General features: G+C 37.2%; 1 protein-coding gene across 7 annotated transcripts in view; it reads right to left on the reverse strand.

The window, feature by feature from the left end:
* ARID2 (AT-rich interaction domain 2) overlaps positions 1 to 22942 on the reverse strand; it is a 221847-nt gene that overhangs the window by 88576 nt on the left and 110329 nt on the right. For all 7 annotated transcript variants that reach the window (XM_072654253.1, XM_072654251.1, XM_072654255.1 and 4 more), the window contains one exon: positions 2366 to 2499. In XM_072654253.1, the coding sequence (XP_072510354.1) occupies positions 2366 to 2499 (134 nt within the window). The remainder of the gene's footprint in view (positions 1 to 2365; positions 2500 to 22942) is intronic.

The following is a 22942-nucleotide window of genomic DNA, read 5'->3' on the forward strand; positions in this document are numbered from 1 at the left end:
TTCTGGTTCCAGATTCCAGAAGGATGATGCTGTAATGTTAATAGAATAGAAAGATCTTCCCTGCCCATTGATACGCCTAACACATGGAGCCTGTGATCACATAGACACTGTGATCACATGGAGCACAGACTGAGAAGAGCTTGCCCAAGGGGGTGGGGGGGAGGGGGAAAGGGAGAGGGAGGGGCGGGGAGAGAGAGAGACAGAGAGAGAGAGAGAGAGAGAGAGAGAGAGAGAGAGAGAGAGAGACAGAGACAGAGAGACAGAGAGAGAGAGACAGAGACAGAGAGACAGAGATACAGAGAGAGACAGAGAGAGACAGAGAGAGACAGTGCAAGGGCAAGCAGACAATGAGAGCAGGTAGAGACAAGCAAACTGTGAGTGGGTGGAGGGAGGAATTTGTCTAGGGGAACTTTTTTGTTGTTGTTGTTGTTGTGGAGGCCTGACAGAAAGAAAGTTTAAGAAGTCATGATTCTTTGGATTAGTGATAAGTACCCTGTTAAATCTTACCTCCTGGTATTCTAATAACATCCCACATGAATGTTTTGGTTTTGCCTTTGAGAAAGAGAGTTTGTTATTTTGTGAATTTATCCCTGGAAATAACGCATGCATAATCATAGCAGCTGCTATGGGCATCACATTGGTATTACAAATGCTGACAGAAAAAGAACATGCAAAAGCTTCTAAACTTATGATTCCAAACATATATTCCCTTAAAGTGTTTAGTTGAGACTATGACCTTTTTATCTATTTTATTCTATGACCTTTTGATCACTTTCTGTATCAATTCTGTATCACTAAATGTATGTCAAGAATGGAAGAGGACAGTAGAGAGAAAAGAGATACCCTAGAAACTAATGAAACTGTCTATTAACGTAAGAAGGAATTGTGATTTGTGTAAGAAACAATCATCTTACGAAGAACTCCACCTGGCCATTTGTGAATTCAGGAAAAAAGATTTTTAATTTACCTTCTTTGAATGGGTGACCTCAAAGAAAAGGCACACCCTTTAAGACAATTACAAATCTTTTTATTTCTTTCCTGATTTGCATTTCCCTCACCTGTTCCCCATTGGCTAGGTATTTCAGGGTTCAAAACCTACCCAAAAATGCCAAAAACCTTACCCCACGTGGGTCTCTACCCCTGCGTACATTTCCCATTTCCACATTTCAGTGCCCTCAGCCCTCATCTTCATTTTCTTTATATTTTATTTAGTAAAAGGATGACAAGTCCATAAATACTTTTAATTCCAACTCAGGATGTCTGCATCACTCAGATTTTATGATCTCCATGGCAGGAGAAAGGAATTTTCTCAACTGATAAGAGTTAAACTCAGTTTCCTCTATCAATGATAGGGGAACATGAGAAAAATCCCCAATGAAGCTTCATCTGGCCCTTGAAGTTACTGACACAGCAGGGACATGAGTTAGGTCAAAAAACTTTCTCTCTAATGCTCCCAGTTCTTTTATACACTAAATCCTTCTCCCATCTCCCCCCTCAAACACTGAGGGAGTAATAGTCAAGTGAATTTACCTGGCCTGAGGAGGTATTAAAGAAGCATTAAATGAGACAATCTTTCTTAGTATTTACTCAAGGAAAAAGGATCGTCAGGTAGTAAGAGAACATCCAGAATTGAAGTAGCAAGACTGCTCAGCAGAGCACAGGCTAGTATCTAGAATTTAGAAGAAAGGAAACCCAAGAAAAATAGACATCTGAATAGGAAATCGAAGTGATAGGAGAAAAGAGCAACTTAGCTGCCCCATTTTTAGTAGGCAAACCATGATATCTGCAAAGGGGAACAAATGTAGGGGAACTTGATAACTCAAGAAGGAAGCAGCAAAGACGAGCCCAAAGAAAGCCCTGTGAGCAGTGATACTCAAGGCATAGGGGAAAGCATATTCCTTAATTCCCAGAATTGCCCAAAGAACAGTAGCAAATTAACTTTTGATGTAGCATTCATACATAATTTGAAAGGTAGCAATGATATAATGCAATGCCAATATGTAATAAGAAAACCTAGGTTGGAACCCCAGCTCTGTCACTTCCTGGATGTATGGTCTTGTGCAGGAAGATAACTTTTTCTTTCCATGCCTTAATTTCCTCATTTAAAAAGGGTAGTTTTGAGGATCAAATGAAATGTTATACTGTAAAATGCTACAGAAATGTAAATTACTACATTAAATTCTAATAAGCTCATTATTACTAGCATACCTCAAAGAAATTATATGGTAAAATAGGATTTTTATAGAACTTTCTTCCATACATACAGGCATACATTTAGAAGATTACGTGTACCTAAAATCTTCAAAAAAAATATACTAATATACGTTTAAACTGCTATAACATTTTTCTTACTGAGGTTGTTTACCTGATACACTGTGTTGCTGGTAATTATAGGAAGATGGAATTGCACCAATAGGAAGTTGAGGCTTTGGATTGCCTGGTGGTACCTCATCATCATCCTCCCCAAAGTGATGAACTTTCTCGTACTTTTCTAAATAACTGAAATAGAAAAAGAAAGAGGTTAAGATTTTGGACATTTCAAGCATTTTATTTGTTTTTCTATAAAAATGTCAAAAAGTGAAATAATTTTAAAAAATTCTACTCCCCAAAAGTTTTTAAACAGTGAGGTACGGAGGAAAATAAAGACTAAAGACACTATCACGTACGTAAAAATTGGTACATTTAATGGTTATGTATATTTTGAATATGTAATGCATCAACAGATAAAAATGCATAGATATAAAATCTTAAATAAGAAAATATCAACTTCACATGCATTTTACCTATTTTGTTATATTATTAAACTATAACCATTAATCCACTGAATAGATTGACCTGAAATTATCTGTATAAAAATTCTGATTTAGAACTATGTTCACCATATTTGTGACTCTTTCCCCATTACTATTAAGAAACAAATATCCCTTGTCTGCTGTTTAAGCAACTTCTGGAAAGCATAATCCTCTTCTAGGTTATCACCATAACTACCCATGGTCTTTAGCACATTAGCAATTACTAAAACCAGAAGGCAGGAGGATAGAGATATGGTCTTTTTATCTACTGATAAGCTAAAATGGAGAAAGGTAAGCTGCCAATATACTAGGTATAGAAATATAAGGAAGTGTTACTAAGGGCTTTAAAACAACAACAGCAATACTGAGATTAGGAAATAATACAACGACACAGAAAAGACCATTAAAGGTGGTCCAAAGAAATCAAAAGACAAAATGTTTGTTTGTGCCTTCTTTGTACAAATATGCCATTAAGAATATAAAAATAAAATCTTTAAGTTCCTGTCAACTCTGGAGAATTTTCAAAGAAGTGTTCAGAAAGAGTCTGTTTTTGATGAAATGTGAAAAGCTGATAAAGTCATGGTATGACATGGAAATGAAAGATTAAAAACCAACTTTTGAAGGAAGGGGATCTTCAAGTTTGACAATGGACCCCATTAGGTTTTATTTATTGTGCTCAGAATTTTACACTAAAACAAAACCTATCACCCAGGGATATTTTTGGCCTTCTACATAAAGGATTTAGCAAAAGGCAGAATTTGAGAGGTAATGAAAAACAGTCATATAATTGTGCAAATAGTTTACCTAATATTGAACCAGGTGTACATTCCTATGATAAATCACACCTGGTCAAAATATATGATTCTTATATTGTATTACTTTAATGTTCTTATTAGCATTTGCAATGGTAATGGAAAAGGGAAAATCTTTCCCATTCATTAATAGCCCCCTATTACCAGCTTAGATCACATGGACGCCTAAGTCACATGTGGTGGGAGGACCTTGCTAAACAGGTGGAACAGGAAGGCTGGAGCAGAGCTGGGAAGAAGTTGATCAGTCTAGTCAGAGCTGGGAAGGACACAGGCAGGCAGGCACAGCTTAGCCTCCTAGGTGTTTGTTTGTGGGAAGGTCCCACTAGGGAGCGGAAGGTTTGAGAATGACTTTGCCCCCTGTGGTGATAACCTGTCCATGTGTTCATCCTTCGTGGCCGAAGAAGACCATGCCGTCAGAGAAATAATGACATGACTTGCACTTGACTTTGTTTTGAGTGAGGAAGGGCTTTGCAGGTCACCAGCCTCACTTCTCCTCCAGAGTCATCTGAATCCAGTGACCAGACATTCATCAGGATGACTGGAGATAACCCAGGATGAGGCAATTGGGGTTAAGTGACTTACCCAAAGTCACACAGCTAGTGAGTGTGAGGTTTGAACTAAGGTCCTCCTGACTCCTGCACTGGTGCTCTATCTACTGCACCACCTAGCTACCCAAATTAGGGACTGTATAAGAGAGTTAAAAGAGGAGGTAATGAAGACTGTCATAATGATTGGAAATGCACATGCATACTATGATACCCTCTTTTGCAGTTTCCAAGAGGAATATAATAGGGAAGACAGCTCCTCCTTCTTACAAGCTCCTAGTTTTGACTCTAATAATAGAGGAAATAAGGAATCCTCTTTCAGAGTTACTGGACAATATTTCAGTTAAGTGACACAGAGGACTGGGCAAAAGATAAATTTCTTTAGGAGAGAAGAGTAAATAGCCAGAGGATTCAAAGTCAGACTAGAATGACAACAAAACAATAGTTTACTGCTCTACTGAGAACAGGGGTTGATTTTTGGAAGGACAGATGGTATTTAACTACTAAACTATACAGAATGTACCAAGAAAATGGACTTGATACTAGAAAAAAAAGAGAAGTAAGAACTGCCCCTGTAGATCCTCCTGAACCCTTTTATCCAAGTTTGTCACACCTTCAGAAAGAATAGGAAATTGGCCAAGTCCCAGCTCAGATTAAAGAAATAACAGACAGGATTATAGACCCCATATCAATTTGACTATAAAATGGATCAAATACTATAACCAAGGCATTAATAGACACGGGGGGCTTGAGGGGGGAGAGGCCTCTCTTATATGTGGAAACCTTGATAAGCTTAAACATGGAACTCCTATCACTATTATGGGACTGGGAGGGGCTGAAATATCAGCCAGACAAATCAAACTAACAATGAAAATTGGACAATTACCTAAGAAAAAATATACTGTAGTAATTATACCCATTCATGAATACATCACTGGAATAGATATATTGAGAGGTATGACTCTAAATCTACCTGAAGGGAGATACCAATTTGCAGTAAGGATGATCGGAATTAATACAATTTCAGTGGATAAAAAAAAATGTACCCAATCACTTCACATGAACCTTCTAGAGTAATTACTTTAAAACAGTATTGTGTGCCAGGTGGGCAAGATGAAGTTACCAATACTATAAAGGAATATGTTGAGGCAGTAGTGTTGGTCCCTAAAATCACTTGATGGAATAATCCTATCTGGACAGTACAGAAGTCAGAAGGGACACTGGAGGATGACAGCTGATTATAGACAACTGAATAAGGTCACTCCTCCTACCTTGTATGCTGCTGTTCCAGATACCATTACCTTAATAGAAAGGATCCAGGAATATGATGAGGCTTGGTACACAGTTATTGACTGAGCCAATGCTTTCTTTACTATGCCAATAGATTTGAAACAATGGGGACAAATTTGCTTTCACTTGGCAGGGCCAACAATAAACTTTTCCACACTTGCCCCAAGGATATCTGCATAGGCCCACTATTTGTCATAAGATTGTGGCTGAACATCTAGATGAATTAGAACTACCTGATGCATAGCTTAGCCACTACGTAGATGATATTATGATACAGGGAAAAAATGTAAAAGACATGGAGAAGAATTTGACAATTTAAATCGAACATATGAAAGCAAAGGGTGAGAAATTAACCCTGCAAAGATTAAAGGGCTAGGTCTAACTGCAAAATTTGGGGGTTACAATGGAATAAGGGGCTGTGAGAGACTCTCCTGCAAACCCAACAAAAGATTCAGATTTTTCCTATCCTCACCAATAAGAAAGAGGACAAAAAGTTTATAAGACTATTTGGATATTGACGACATCACATACCACATCTAGGATAAATTTTGAAACCCCTATATAAGATTACTAGGAAACAAATATGAATTTGATTGGGGACCTGAACAGAGTAAAGCTTCTGAAGAAGCAAAGGCCGCTATACAATTGGCCATAGATTTATGACCTATGAAAAGTGGTTTGGTGGAATTGCAAGTGACTGCAAGATAAATATGCAAACTAGAGTTTACGGCATAAACAACAAAGCCAAAATGTACCCTTAGAATTTCAGTCTAGGAAACTCCCTTCATCTGGAATTCAATATACCCCTGAAAAGCAGTTGTTAGCTGCATATTGGGCTTTGGTAGAGACTGAACAACTGATTTTGGGCCAAGAGGTAACATTAAGACCTGGAATCCCAATTATGACCTGGGTTAATGATTACCCCATTTTCTCACAGAATTGGACAGGCTCAAGAGACTAGCATAATTAAATGGAAATGGTATATTCAAAATAGATCTAAAGCAGGCAAAAGTGGAGTTTCTGCTTTAAGGGAATCTACAGCAAACACAAACACTGAGGGAAATGATACACCCCCTAAACCAAAGCAAGAGTTGGTACAGTCCTTGGTAAAATGGAATAAAGGATATGATGAATTAACTGAAGAACAAGAGACATGCATGGTTTACTCATGGGACAGCAAAATATTTGGGTTACAAAAGTCAGAACTCTGGAAATTACTGGGATATGCAGAAGTAGTCAATATGCTGAATTTATGGCAGTACATCAAACTATCAAAACAGAACAAGGAAGACATGGTCATATATTCTCTGATTCATGGTGGGTAGCTAATGGGTTAGCTACATGGATGCCCATATGGAAAAATCAAAATTGAGAAATTAATGGTAAACAAGTCTGGAGCAAAGAATTATGGGAAGATATATAGAATGTTGGTGGTTACTAATTTGTCAACTGTCTCATGTGGCCTTCACTACGGCAGAACCTGAGTACAATACACATGCTGACTGACTAGTAAAGATTACTAAACATATTGTCCCTATTTTGACACAAACTGATGATCCCATACTACCAAAATGGGTCCATAAAACATCCAGCCATTTAGGGGTCCAGGCCACAAACCAGTGAGCACAAGACTGAGGAATTAGTATCTCTGATTCACTGTTAAAACAAGTACTAGAGGAATGTTATATATGTCAGTTGAAAAAGGAATGTTCTTCAGATAGTAACTGTAGAGATTGGTATACCAAGGGGAAAAGTACCAGCCCAAATTTGGCAAATAAATTATATTGGACCCCAACCCCAAGATAAAGGATACAAATTTATATGTACTTGTGTTGACACCTGTTCAGGTGTACTAGTCGTTTGTCCCTATGAGAATGTGACCAAGAAAAACACCTGTGAAACTCTACATATCATAACTCTATGTTATGGAACCTCAATGCAGATACAAAGTGGCAATGGGTCTCATTTCAAAGGTAATGAAATGAAGAGATATTATGTATTAAACAATATAGAATGGATATATCATCTTCCATATTATCGACAAGCATCTGGGTTAATTGAAAGAATGAAAGGATTACTCAAAGAACAGCTAAGGAAGTTAAGTTCTAATAATTCTTATCAATATTAGAAAGATAACTTCTAATTATCAAGGAGAAATTATTGTGACATTCCAAAATTTAGGTGCAGAACTCATAGAGTTCTGTAAAAATGAGTAGTACAAGTGATTATTATTCCTTGTGAAACAATACCCCTTGTGGAAACTGACCCTCTGTCCAAAATAATGAGCAAAAGAACTGAAGGACTGGTTTCAACTGATAGAATAAAATTGGGAACTGAAGGATGGGCAAAAAGGAAGCCAGATGATATTCCAAAAGCTGTAGAAATTATAGCACATGTTAAAGATAATACTGTAACTGTTGTCTATTCAGGAAAAGATGATTACCAAATTGTACCCTTAACTCATATAATCTACTGTGAATAAAGCTATGATAGTTGGTTCATGGACTCCAAAAGCACAGCTGACCCTATATCTACTCTGCTTCTGGTTATAGTCTCCATTTTTCTTTTTTGGCTTTTTGTCCATTAAACTTGTTCACTAGATTTGTTTTCTGTAGGCTTAGTACCCTCTACCTGCAGATGCCTGATTGCAGAAGCTGATGTCACCCCTTTGTCCACAACTGTGATGTGTCACCCCTGGACTTGGCATCAACCAAGTTCCAGATGCCAGCTAAAGAAATGACCTCTCAAATAGGACCTCCTGGGGCAGGGACAGCTCTATGTATCATATCAGCAGGAAGTGGTTATGGAGGATGTGACTTTCACCACTTACCGCAAGATTTGGGGCCCCATTCATTCAAGATGTAATGATAGGGTGCTTGTGCTCAAGCTCCACACTAAGATGTTGTTTTATGCGTTTTTTTGGTGTGATCTCTGTTATACTGTTGTAAAGTTCTACTGATACCAGTTGCCTAAGATATTGTTTTATATGCTTCTTTTCTGTTTATCCCTGTTATAATTCTGTTCATACCTGTTGCCCCACTGAGCAATGCAATAAATATGAAAGATCTTGGGGCTGAAAGTAATGGTAATATAAATGGGAAAATATTTCCCATTCATGAACAGGCCCATGTGACCTACTTCGATCACATGGAAGCCTAAGTCACATATGGTGGGAGGAACTTGTTGAATGGGTGGAACAGGAAGGGTAGAGCAGAACTGCCAGGAAGTTGGTCTGTCTAGGCAGAGCTGGGAAGGAGGCAGGCAGGCAGGCAGGCACGCACAGCTAAGCCTCCGGAGTGTTTCTTTGTCTGTGAGAAGGTCTCAGCAGGGGGCAGGGAGGCTTGGAATGTCTTTGCCCCCTGTGGTGATAACCTATATTGACTTATTGGTTGGTATGATGGATTTTGCTTTCTGGTTCTAGGATTTGGCTTTCGAATGTCTAAATAAATATTTTTCTTCTGCCTTCTATATGGAAAATCTGTTATATTTTGTGATTGAGAACTACACTGGCATATTCATAGTTACCACCAGTTCTGTGAATATTGCCTTGGCAATAGAGAATTTCATTTAAAAATTTTTTCAATAATTAACATTCATTAGGGAAATAGTTTTCTTTCTCAGTCTTGGCTCTTGGTGATTTAGGTATTAGCACTGTATTTGTCACATAAAAATTTGGTAGAACTCCTCCTTAACTTATTTTTTCAAATAGTTTCTATAGGATTGGAATTGATTGTTCCTTAAATTTTGTGTAGAATTTCCTTGTGAATCCATTTGCCCTTGGGTCTTTCCTCAGGTAGTACATTAATGGCTCATTCAATTTCTTTTTCTAAGGAAGATGGAGATATCTAAGCATTGTATTTCCACTTTTGTTAACCTGGCTAATTTAGATTTATTGGCATATAGTTAAGCTAAATAGTTCCTAATTATACTTCTAATTTCTTATTTTGGTGGTAAATTCACGTTTTTCATTTTTGATACAGGCAATTGGGTTTTCTTTTTTTAATCAAATGAATCAATAGTTTATCAATTTTATTGTTTTTTTCATAAAACCAGCTTAAAGTTGTATTCCTTACTTCAATGATTTTCTTACTTTCAATAGTATTAATCTTTCCTTTCTCTTTTAGGATTTCCAATTTGGTGTTAAATTGAAGATTTTTGATTTGTTCCTTTTTCAAGTATTTTTCAGTTGCATGAGTAATTCATTTATCTGTTGTTTCTCTATTTTATTGATGTAAGCATTTAGAGACATAAATTTTCCCCTGAATACTGCTTTGGCACATCCCATAAATTTTGGTCTTTTTTCTTAAATTTGTCATTCCCTTTAATCAAAATTATTGTTCCTATGATTTGTTCTTTGACCACTCATTCCTTAGGATTAGATTAGTTTCCAATTAATTTTTAATAGATATATGGAATATAATTTTTACTGCATTATGGTCTCAAAATGATGCATTTAATATTTCTGCTTTTCAGCATTTGGTTGTGAAATTTTTATGCCCTAACACATTTTCAATTTTTGTGTAGGTACCATGTACCACTGAGAAAAGTTATATTCCTTTTCATCTGCATTCAATTTTCTCCAGAGATGTCCATAGCTAATTTTCCTAAAATTCTATTCACCTCCTTTTTTCGTGGTTAAATTCACTGAGTTCTGAGAGGGGAAAGTTGAAGTCCTCCACTAGTATGGCTTTACTATTTATTTCATTCAATTCTCTTAACTTCTCCTTTAAAGATTAGATATCATATGATTTGGTGAAAATATGTTTAGTAATGATATTACTTCACTGTCCATAACAAGATATATTTTCCTTCCTTTTTGCTTTTCTTCTTTTCATTCTTTTCATTTCCTTTGACTTCCACTTGCCCAATTCTAATTTTTAAGGATTTTCTTCACTGAGCTTTTGTATCTCCCTTTTCATTTGATCAATTGTAATTCTTAAGGAGCTGTTTTCTTTAGTGAATTTTTGTACATCTTTTTCCATTTTTTTGCTTCCTTTACCAAGCTATTGACTTTTTCATAATTTTCCTGCATCATTCTCGTTTCTTCTACTAATTTTTCTTCTGCCTCTCTTATTTGATTTTTAAAATCCTTTTTGAGCTCTTCCATGAGTTCTTTTGAGTCCTGACAACAATTCACATTTTTCTTTGAGACTTTGCATATAGATTTTGGGGGAGGGGGGCGGGGGGAACACTGTTGTCCTCTTCTAAGTTAGCATTTATCACCTATGTATTCATAATAACTTTCTCTGGTTGGGTTCTTCTGATTCATTTTTTCTCATTTTCCCAGCCTATTTCTTGATTCTGTGCCTGGGGTGGAGGGGGCACTGTCCTAAGCTTCAGGTTTTTTATGATGCTATTTTCAGAGCTAGTTTTGTGGGTCTGTAAAGTTTTCAGTTTTTCCAATGCTTACAGGAGATATGTGTTTACTGCTCACCTGGCTGGTTTTCTGATCAATGAGTAACCACAAGAACTCTATTCTGCCCTGGAACTGTGACCAGGATGCCTGCTCTCCTATGGCTGCCCCCTCAACAGCCTTTTAAGTATTGCACTGCTCACCTCTTGGTATGAAGAAGGGGCTAGAAAAGGTGCCCTTAAAATTATCTGCTTACCCCCACACTGGCCTAATTACTGCAGTAGGCAGGGAATCCTACTCTATGGTTGAAACACACAAAAAAATATGTCTATAAAGGTCTGCAAATATGATTCTACTCACCATCAGCACAAGGAATGTGTCCACATTTATAGACAACACAAAATCCAGCAGACCTGAAAGATGAACAGCTCTTGTTGCAAGAGAACCCAGTAGATATCACATCCAAATAGCAGCCCTGAGTGAAACAAGGCTGGCAAATGAAGGCCAGCTTACTGAAGTTGTATACATGTTTTTTTCTGGAATGACTGAAGTGAAAGGGAGCACCATGAAACTGGCAAAGGTTTTGCAATCAAAACTAATTTAGTCAACAAGAGTGCATGCCTACAAAAGGAGTGAACAACAGGCTCATGACAATGAGAGTGCCACTTCCAAGAAAATGTCATGCCACCACGGTTATGAAGACCTGGAGACCCTTATCAATAGGGGAAAAATTTATAATTCTGGGAGACTTTAATGCTAGAGGAAGCTCAGATTACCAGACTTGGCAAGAGGTCCTAGAGAGGAATGGAGTTGGAAACAGCAACAGCAATGGTCACTTACTACTGAAGGCTTGTGCATCTCATAACCTTCTCATCACCAAGACTGTCTTCTGTTTACCTAAACTCAGTAAAACTTCGTGGATGCACCCTTGCAGCAAACATTGGCATTTAAGAGACTATGTGATTTTAAGGAGAAGCGACAGACAGGATGTGAGAGTGAGGAAGGCAATGTGTGTCACAGGGTGTTGGACTGATCACAGACTTATCCGTGCTAAGCTAAATATTCACATTCAACAAAAGCAGCCAAGCCCAAGGCAAAATGACTGCCAGAAGAATTAATGTCAACACATTAGAGCTCTTCTCTGAGCAGGAACAATTTCTTCCTAACTTGGAGGGAAAGTTGAGCCACAACACAATCTGTTGAGTAATAAAGGAGTGGGCAGCTTTTAGAAATTTGGTGTATAGCAGTGCATTTGCTCATCTGGGTCAGACCATTCCCCAATTGGTTTGATGAAAACGATAGGGAAATAGAGAAACTGCTAAATGAAAAACAAGAACTCCATAGTTTTACCCAGCTGGAATGTTCATCCATCTCTAAGAAGGCAGCATTTAATTCCATCAAAAGTAAAGTACAGGCAAAGTTTAGAGAGATGAAGGATTCTTGGCTCAGTGAGAAGGTGGATGAAATTCAGTTTTATACCTATAGGAACACTCCAAAGCACTGTTACGATGACCTGAAAGCTATATATGGGTCAAAGATGAATCTCAACTACTCATTGCTGATGGAGTCACATTTATTAGTTATAAGGATATGATCCTGGAGGAATTGTATTGTTTAATGTATTATTATTATTATTATTATTATTTTGCATAATGAGAAGATCTTTCCCATCCCTTAAAAGGCCTGTGTGACTTGCTTGAGTCACATGGAAGCCTGAGTAACATGAGTCTGTGGTGGGAGAAGTTTGCCAAATGGATGGAGCAGGAAGGAGTGGAGCAGAGCTAAGAAGAAGTTGGACACAGCAATTAGAGCTGAGAGAGAAAGCAGAACCCAGCAGGGAGGTGTGAGTGTTCATTTATGGGATGGCCCTAGCAGGGGGGAAGGCATGGGGACAGTGGTGTCCCCTGCATTGTTATTGTGTATAGATTTCTTTGTTGCTATGATGGATTTGACTTTCTGGAGTTGGGATTTGGCATTCTAGTGTTTAAATAAATGTTTTAGTTCTGTTTTCCATGGTGGAGAGTCTGTTGTATTTTGCGAATCAGAATTACACCAGCATATTAATAGCCACCATAGGCACTGTGAATATAGAATTGGCACTATAGCTGAACATAGTTTTCTCAAGACACCATCATCAATGCTGAGGCCATTGACCTCATGTGGAAGAAGGCAGAAAAGAATTCACTTTTATGCTGATAGTGACAATCCAAAGCACTGTTATGAGCTCTGAAGACTATTTATGGGCCAAAGACCTATGGTGCACCTCAACTACCCAGTACTGATAGAGCCACATTGATTAGTGATAAGGAGAGATGGGCTGAATACTTCCATAGTGTTAACACACTGTCATCAATCAATGCTGAAGCCATTGACCTTTTACCTCAAGTGGAAGTTAATCCTTCCCTAGCTGAATTTCCAACTGAAGAAGAGGTTTTGAATGCCATTAGGCTCCTTTGATGTGGCAAAGCACCTGGTGCTGATTCTATTCCAGCTGAGACTTACGGGTTAGAGTGTCCACTGCTCATACAAAAGCTGACCGAAATTTTCAGGATTATATAGCAAGAGGAGGCTATCCTCCAAGAGTTCAAGGATGCCTCCATCATCCATCTCTATAAAGGTAAAGGAAACAGACTGTCCTATGACAATCACAGGGCGGGGTCTCTCTCTTAGCCACTACTGGCAAAATTCTTGCCAGAGTCCTCCATACTAGGCAGATCCTTCATCTAAAAGATGGCCATCTACCTGAGAGTCAGTGTGGCTTCAGAAAGGGCTAAGAAACAGCTGATAGTTGATAGTTGATAGGATGTTTGTTTGCTGCCTGATAACTCTAGGAAAAATGCTAGGAGCAGAACAGAAGTCTGTATATGATATTTGTAGATCTGATCAAAGTCTTTAACACTGTCATTCGTGAGGGTGAATGGAAAATTACGTTGAAATTTGGTTCCCTAGGGAAGTTCATCAACATTGTATGTCAATTTCATGACAGCATGCTTGTCCTGGTTCTGGATAACGAAAAATGCTCTCGTGCTTTCCCAGTAACCAATGGAGTTACACAAGGCTCTATGCTTGCTCCCATGCTTTTAAGCATGATGTTTGCAGCCATGATGTCAAATATTTTTAATGAGAATGACTGTGGCAATAAGATCAGCTATCACACATTGACAATAAATTCTTCAACTTGAAAAGGCTAGAAGCCAAGACCAAAGTGAAGGGAGTGTTGGTACATGATTTTCTGTTTGCGGATGATTGCACACTCAGTGCAGCCTCTGAAACTGAAATGCAATAAAGTATGCTGCTTGTGCTAATTTTGGCCTAACAACACCAAGAAAACAAGGTGCTCCATTAGCCAACACCACACCATACATATATGGAATCATCAGTTACAGAAATGGAGAAGTTCTGAATGCTGTGTGTAAGTTCACTTACTTTGGAAGTATACTTTCCAGGGATGTACCCATTCATAATGAGGTTGATGCCCACATAGTCAGAGCTAGCTCAGTCTTTGGCAGGCTCCAAAGGAAAGTATGGGAGAGAAGAGGTATTAGACTGATTACCAAAATGAAGGTCTACAGAGCTGTTGTGCTGACCTCATTATATGCCTGTGAAACCTGGACAGTCTACCAGTGCCATGCCAAGAAACTGAGTGACTCCCATTTGAATTGTCTTTGGAAGATTTTGAAGATCACCTAGCAAAATAAGGTACCAAACAACAAGGTCCTTTCTCGAACTAAACTTCCAGGTATTCAAACTCTGCTTCAGAAAGCACAACTTCAATGGGCTGGCCACATTGTTCAATTGCAAAATGTATGCTTGCCAAAAAGACTATTTTATGGAGAATTTACACAGGACAAGCACTCACATGGTGGATAGAAGAAGCTATACAAGGACACTCTCAAGGTCTCTCTTAAGCACTTTGGAACTGATTGTGTGACATGAGAGACACTGACACTAAACTGTTCAGCATGGTGTGCCCACATCAGAGAAGGTGATGTGCTCTATGCACAAGGCAGAACTGAGACAGTTCAAAAGAAACATAGGATGCACAAATTCAGAAAATCCACCCCAAACTTTCACACAGACTATTTGTACCTGACCTGGGTTGAGCATCCCAAGCTCATATCAGTCTGATCAGCCACTGCAAGACACTATGAAACTTGACTCTAGCATAGTGATGTCATTTTGATCCTCTCTGAGAAAAAAGGACAACACCCAACCAATACTAACTATCTGACTCTGGGCAAGTAACTTAATCTCTCAGTGTACCAAGCAATTCTATAAGAATCCAAGTAGAAATTCATGCTAAACAGCAATGGTAGAGGGAATTTTCTCAGCTAAGAGGAATATACCAATGAAGTTGCAGTACAACTGGTTTTCTTGGAAATCTTAGTACATTTTAAAATGTGTACTCTTAAGTGAGATATATGCTTTTTTCCTTCAAAATTTATATTTTAAAACAATTAGAATGAAGAATTTGCTAATGATAATTAAACATTTATTCAATGTTTTAAGGCCTTGAATGATATGGTATTCTTATATTCTGAGAGTTTTTAATTCTGTAGGGGAAACATGAAGGATACCTTATACATATAAGTATGGATTTGCATGTATGACTGTGACCAGAAGCCATTCCTTGGTAGCTAAGTGGTTATAGGATATGAACAGTTCTCAAAAGAAATGCAAAAAATTAACCACCTTACAAAGAATATTCCAAACCACTAATAATAATAATAACAAAGAAATGAAAATCAAAACCTTTAGGCATAACACCACATTATCAAGCAAATTTACAAAATCTGACAAAAGATAAGTGATTTTGGAGGGGTTATGGAAGATAGGCAAAATCAATACATCATGAAGCTCTGAATCATTACAGTTTTGGAAAGCAATAATAAATTGTCTATAGTCTTTGATCTAGAGATTTGACACCAAAGCTTATACCCCAAAGGAGACTATTAATGAAAACAAAGTTCTCATATATAGCAAAATATTTACAGCATCACTTTAAGGGATAGCAAAGAATTGGAAGCAAAGTTTTTGCCCATCAAGTGGAGAATAGCCAAACAAATTGTGGTACTGTGGAAATACAATCCAGATAACACAGGATTTAGCAGCTTCTACACTAAGGGATCGAAGGGCTTGGAATACGATATTCCAGGAGTCAAAGGATTAAAACCAAGCATCACCTACCCAGCAAAACTGAGTATAATACTTCAGGGGAAAAAATGGAATTTCAATGAAATAGAGGACTTCCAAGCATTCTTGATCAAAAGACTAGAGCCGAGAAGAAAATTTGACTTTCAAATAGAACAATCAAGAGAAACATGAAAAGGTAACAGGAAAGAGAAGCCTTAAGGAACTCATTAAAGTTGAACTGTTTACATTCCTACATGGAAAGATGTTATTTGAAACTCATGAGACCTTTTCCAGTATTAGAGTAGTTAGAGGATATATATATGCACACAGGTAGGTGTGTATGGGTATGTATGTGTATATTATATATGTGTTAAGTATGTATATGTACATGGATGGATGTGTGGGTATATGTGTATATATATATGTGTATATATACGTATGTATGTATGTATATATATTTATATACATATAGATAGAGGGCAAAGGGTGAGCTGAATATGAAGGGAGAATACTTAAAAAAATAAAATTTACTGATGAATTCAATGTTCTAGGAGTAACGGAAAGGGAGAGGTAGAATGTAGCAAATCATCTCACATAAAAGAGGGAAGAAATAGTTTTTACAATGGAGGGGAATGGGGGGAGATGAAAGGAAATAAGTGAGCCTTACTCTCATGGAATTTGGCTTAAGGAGGGAATAACACACACTCAAATGGATATGGAAATCTATTTTGCCCTTCAGGAAGGCAGAGGGAAGGGGATAGGAGAGGGAAGATAATAGAAGGGACAGCAAATTGGGGAAAGGGATAATCAGAAGCAAACACTATTGTGAGAGGACAGGTCAAGGGAGAGAATGGAATAAATGAGGGCAGGATGTGTGTTCATCATTCGTTGCTAAAGAAGACCATGCCATCAGAGAAATTATGACATGACTTACGCTTGACTTTGTTTAGAGTGAGGGAGGGCTGTGCAGGTCACCAGCCTCACTTCTCCTCCACAGCCATCTGAATCCAGTGACCAGATATTCATCAGGATGACTGCAGATGACCCAGGATGAGGCAATTGGGGTTAAGTGACTTGCCCAAGATCACACTGTTAGTGAGTGTCAAGTGTCTGAGGAAAGATTTGAACTCGAGTTTTCCTGACTCCTGCACTGGTACTCTATCCACTGCACCACCTAGCTGACCCCCTGAGGAGCAGGAGAGGACAGAGGGGAAAATGATTAGTCTTTTACAACATAACCATTATGGAAGAGCTTTGTATTGTTACAAATGTATGATCTATATTGAATTGCTTGTTTTCTCAATGAGGGTGGGCAGGGAGGGAGGGAGAGAATATGGAACTCAAAGCTTTAATAATGAATGTTAAAAAACTGTTTTAGCATGCAAATGGAAAGTAAGTTATCCAGGCAATGGAGCACAGAAATCTATTTTGCCCTACATGAAAATAGAGGGGAAGGGGGATGGAAGAAGGGTGGGTAACAGAAAGGAGGCCAGACTGGAGGAGGAGTGGATTCTGTCCTGGGATGGGGGTGGAGAGGTATGTGGAGAAAATTTTGAATTCAAATTCTTGTGGAGACGTATGTTAAGAACTGAAAAATAAATAAATTACATATGAAAAATACTGTTATATGGGTCAGTTCTCTGGAAGTAGGCGGTAAAGGGATACCGGGAGAAATTCTGGTGTTGTAAAAAAAATTACTCGTAAAAATTAAAAAATTAACTGTAGAGTAATGTAATCCCTAAAAAGTTATTTAGTGACAACCTCTATCTGCCTCAGTTTCCTCCTCTACAAAATAGAGATCAAAACAGCACCTACCTCCCAGGGTGGCTGTGAGATTCAAATAAGATGGTATCTACAAAGCACCCTGCAAATCTTAAAGTGCTTGATGATGTGCCCAGCATCTCTCTTTAATGATCACCCCATTGCCATTAACCTAGTATAAACCTCTCATTCCTATTCACCTGGCCTATGGCCATATTCTTCTGACAGTTCTACTCACCTTTGTTCTCACCCTCATTCCCATACATCCTTTGTCTAAAGGATCTTCAACTACTGAATAATGTTCAAACTCTTTGGCATAGGTCAAAGACCTGTGATAAAGCCTTTCATAATCTAACACCATACTACCTTTACTTAACCTTTTTTCATCCCCTACATGGACTTTAAGCCTCAAACAAACCAGGCCACTCTGTTTCCTGAACAATACCTGAAATTTCCCACATCTGTGCCTTTGCTTAAATTGTTTCCTGTCTTGGGAATGCCCTTGTTCCCACTCAGCAATCCCTTCTTGGTTTAGGACTTCAGAGTTCATGTTTTAGTATTTCCATTAATTACACTGTCTCTGTTGTATTTGCTTGTACTAATGTAAGCTTGCAACAATGGATTTTCTCTTCAAATTTATTATGCATTTATCTGTTACAAAGGGAGACTATTTCACCTTTTAAAATTAGTGGAAATGAAATTTAAGACAATGAAGTTTAAATTTGATTGTTGAAAATGTCAGAAGATTTTCTATATGGATTCTGAATTATTTCACTTTTGTAAGAAACTTCCAGCTTTGAACTTATGATCCCATAAATCTGGCAATAAACCTCACTGTACTTAGCTGGACTGATCACCAGATAACCAACCTAAATTAGAAATCTTTGTAGCTTGTTGGAACATTTGCCAGAGCTTATACTCTGATAGTATACAAAGAAAAAAAAGATGAATAAAAATCTGTTTCCTAAGAAAATTGTTTAAATTCTTATCTTTAAGAAGAATTACTCAAGAAAGAATTCTTGAAATACTGGCTGTTATACTGAAAAAAGTTTATGGTGGGCCTGTTTCCAGAATTGTGTATTACACTTATGAAAATAAATGATGATGAAGAATAAAATACACAATACAGCGCACATTTAATTCTCAAAGGTTATTTTAATTTTTAAATTTATATACAGTTGATGTTCAAATGCAACAAGCAGCATAACAAAAATTAATCTATGTCATCAGATTAAGCTGAATGACCTTGATAGTTTCAGGTAATACCCAAATGAAGATTCATCTTGCCTCGGCTCACAGGATCATGTATTTAAAGCTGGAAAGGACATTAAAGGTTGTCTAGTTCAAATGCCTTGTTTTGCAGAGAAGAAAAATGAAGCCTAGAGAGGTTAAGGGACTCAAGAGTTGTTTAGTTTGTGCATACCATATAAGATAATAACTAGATCTGCATTCTTTATCAGTTAGAGCAAATTAGACATATTATTCTTGTTTTGATTATGATTTTCATTTTAAAAAGTAAATATATTCAAGGGGAAACCCTATTTGAAATTATCCAAAATTCTGGCCGTGTATTTCACTCTTAACTCATCCGTTTAGAAAACTCAGCCCTAAGGTATGCATGCAAAGCTTTACTCCAATCAAAATAATAGGAGAAAGGGGGGGGGAAGGAAATATAAGATGCTATCACAAAAGCTAGAGTTGTAGGATCTGAGCTGTTATTCTGGCTCTGCTATTTACTACCTGTAATCTGGCACTAGTCACTTCATCTATTTTGACCTGAAATTTTCTTAGCTATAAAATGAGGGAGATGGGTTAAATGAATACCGAGGTTCCTCAGATTTTATGAATCTGGTGCAGTCTCACTGGTCTTAGCTAGATTCATTCTCAAATTACTTACAAATAGTCTAGTCCTATATTAGAAGGCATTCCAGATTTTCTGACATTCCATAAGGTCACATTTTGTTATACAGAACTACAGTCACTATGAAGGTATGTGAGACTTTGAGGGGAAGGGAGGAAAGGTCAAACTTTTTCCAGACTATAAGGCAAAAAACAAAACAAAACAAAAAAAGTCACCAAAAGTCCCAAACCTATAAAACGTAAGTGTAAATCAACAAGAACTAAAGCAAAGAGGCAGAAAATCACTTGTCTAAGTTCAACAAGGATTCCCTGCATGAAAAAGGTAATTAAAAGGCATGTAAATTAGCAAATGGTGACGAAACCCCTAGAATTAGAGAGAAGTTTCATCCACATCTCAATCCAGAGACATCTAACAATCTCCATTAACTAATGATGATCCATTGTGTCATATAAGAATAACACTAACCATACCTTTCTAGTAAACCCTCACAGAAATAAAAGAATAAGAAAAAATGTAATGACATCCCAGGGCACACTATCTACAAATATTGTATTCAAAATAAAATAAATATGCACTTGAAAATTAAATTTAAATATAACTATAGATCAGTCCTAAATTTGATTTAACAAATTCAATCCAGCATATATTTAGTGAGTACTTACTTTACCTGTTGGGGTGTATGAGGTGTTCAGGAGGACTAGTACCACTGTTGCAAGGGTTTGCCAAACCCTTTACAGGGTTGCTCATCTACCTTTGATGGTTACCTGCTCACCTAACTCTCACTTTTGGCTCCAAGAAGTTGTAGCATGTGTAGCAGTCAAACGCTAGTAAAACTGTCTCAACAGACAGGCTAAACCAGGTTGAAGGGTAACTGACAGGCCTCAAACCTGTTGGTGAGTTAGCAGATGTCTAATCCAAGCAAGTGAAGATCTCCCCCAGCATAATGAGTGGATGAGAACAATTTGTTCCAGCAGCCATGAAAGCGGCTAAAGCAGGCACTGGTGGAACACTTAGAGCTTGGTCAGACATCAAAGATACCAAGGCATCCACTGCAACCAATCATGTTAAGGTTTGTCTTGCCACTAGACTTTGATGTCTCAGGAAGAAAGAATGAGGCTAATGACTCTGGGCAACTCTGCCTCCCTTAAATCCAAATTATGCACTAGTGATGTCACTGATCCTCTTCAAAATCCAAGGACCAAGATCTATAAGGACAATAATAATTATTACTACTGCTGCTGCTGTTGCTGCTGCTACACCCATCTCAACAAATAACATAGGAAAGGTATCAATCTGTCTCTTTATATAATTTAAATCCTCAGTCATGCTTCTGAAACATGAGAATACTGTTTACAAGATGGAGCTTAGTGCTAACTGTACAGTTATAGCAAAGATCAATAAGTGACACTGATCTGAAAGATACAAGATACATACTCTGTATGTACATGTGTGTGTGCATACACAACAAATCTATTGAACTACATATAAAAGTGGTAATAATGAATATTTGTACCCATCTCAGGTCATGGTTGCTATTTCATTTACCAAAGTCTTTAATTTCATCAATTAAATACTTTTTATCTTTTTAAATAATGAAAAATAATTATGAAAACTCAGGAATAAAAAGAATCAGAGGCAGTAATTTTGATTAGACTGATTCTGAAAATAATATATGTTCTTAAAGTCAAGAACTCCTTTCTAGAGAGCAACCTAAGTATTTCCCATAAATACTAATAGTAAAACCCAATCTATCTTGCCTATCAACATATATTGAGAAAAATCAATATAGTGAATAGCTTCTCCAAGAAATGGGGAGGTATATTAATCTATCTATCTATCTACCTACCTACCTATCTATCCACACATATATATGTACATAATATTTATACATAAAAAGATATTAAATTCCTATCAGGTTTCTTCTTTAATCAAGCATGTTTTTGGCTCCAAAATGGTATTTTGGAGAGTATTTCATACTGAAGAGTATTTAAATTGAGAAGTAGTTAGAATACATATGTATGTATGTATGTATAATATATTAAATGTCAAAATACGCATCTTATATATTATGTAATACAAAATATATTTTATATACATACAATGTTATATGTAAAACAAAATATTACATGTAGATTTTATACACATATATATAAAATAGTCTATTTCATAATCTATAATCTATACATAACATATTCTAAATACTTCATAATCTAACTACTGCATAATCCATATAGATTATGCTAGTGTGATCCACGGGGGTCACAAAGTGTCAGGCACAACTGAATGACTAAATAGCAAAGGCGATAAAAAGATAAAACGAAACAGTCACTGGCATTAGAGACCTTAAATTTTTTTGCAGGGGACAACATATACACATCTGAATATAATATATAAGCAAGGTAACTTTGGTTTAGAAATACTAACAGTTCAGTTGAAGGCTCTTAAAAGAATTCATGTAGGAGGCATGTGAGCTGAGCTTTGAAGGTAACAAGAGATTCTAAGAGGCAGAAGAAAAGAAGGAGTGCATTCTAAAAATGGGATGCAACCTGTACAATGATGACATCAAGACAACCAGTTTGGTTAAAAAATAGTGTATAGAAAGAGAAGTAATATATACTAAGTCTGAAAAGGTTAGGTTGATGGCAGACTGCAAGGCTTTAAATGCCAAAGAGAGGAGTATGAAATTCATTCTTGAGGAAATAAGAAAGCACTGGAGTTTCCTGAGCAGACGTTAGTCTTCATGGTTAGTCCTATACCATAGGAATATCATTCTGGCAGCTACATAAATAGACTGAAGAAGGGAGAGACAGTGGAGGCAAAGAGATCAATTAGGAAGATGTCACAATATTCCAAGCAGAGTTGATAAGGGTCTGAGGCAGAGTGGAGGTCATATGAATAGAAAAAGGGGATTGACTATATTTGAGAGGTTGTAGAAGTAGAATCAAGGAGAACTGACAAATAGTTGTATGAGATAAAAGACCATCTAGGTAAAGAACACTAGGATCACAAACCTACATGACCAGAAAATGGTGCCCTTAAGAGAAACAGTGAAATTCAGAAGTGGGTTGTGGGAGAAAAAAGATAATCATTTCTGTTTTGAATAAATCAATTTTGAAATGTCAAACAGAAAAACCAGTTGGAAATAGCTGATAGGCAGTGATGCCATTGGATTAGGACTCAGGAGACAAAATAGGGTTGTAATATAGATCTGGGAGTCATCTGTTGAGAGAAAATAAGTGTACCCATGGAAGCTACTGAGGTCATAGAGAATGTATAGAGAAAAAAAAAGAGGAAAAAGACAGCTTTATGGTATACATGAAATTAGGAAGCAGAATATCAGTGATGACCCAGCAAAGGAGACTGAAAAGGAATGGGTAAATAGGTAGAAGGAGAGC

The sequence above is a fragment of the Notamacropus eugenii genome, chromosome 3 (assembly GCF_028372415.1).
Source record: "Notamacropus eugenii isolate mMacEug1 chromosome 3, mMacEug1.pri_v2, whole genome shotgun sequence".
Classification (NCBI taxonomy): domain Eukaryota; kingdom Metazoa; phylum Chordata; class Mammalia; order Diprotodontia; family Macropodidae; genus Notamacropus; species Notamacropus eugenii.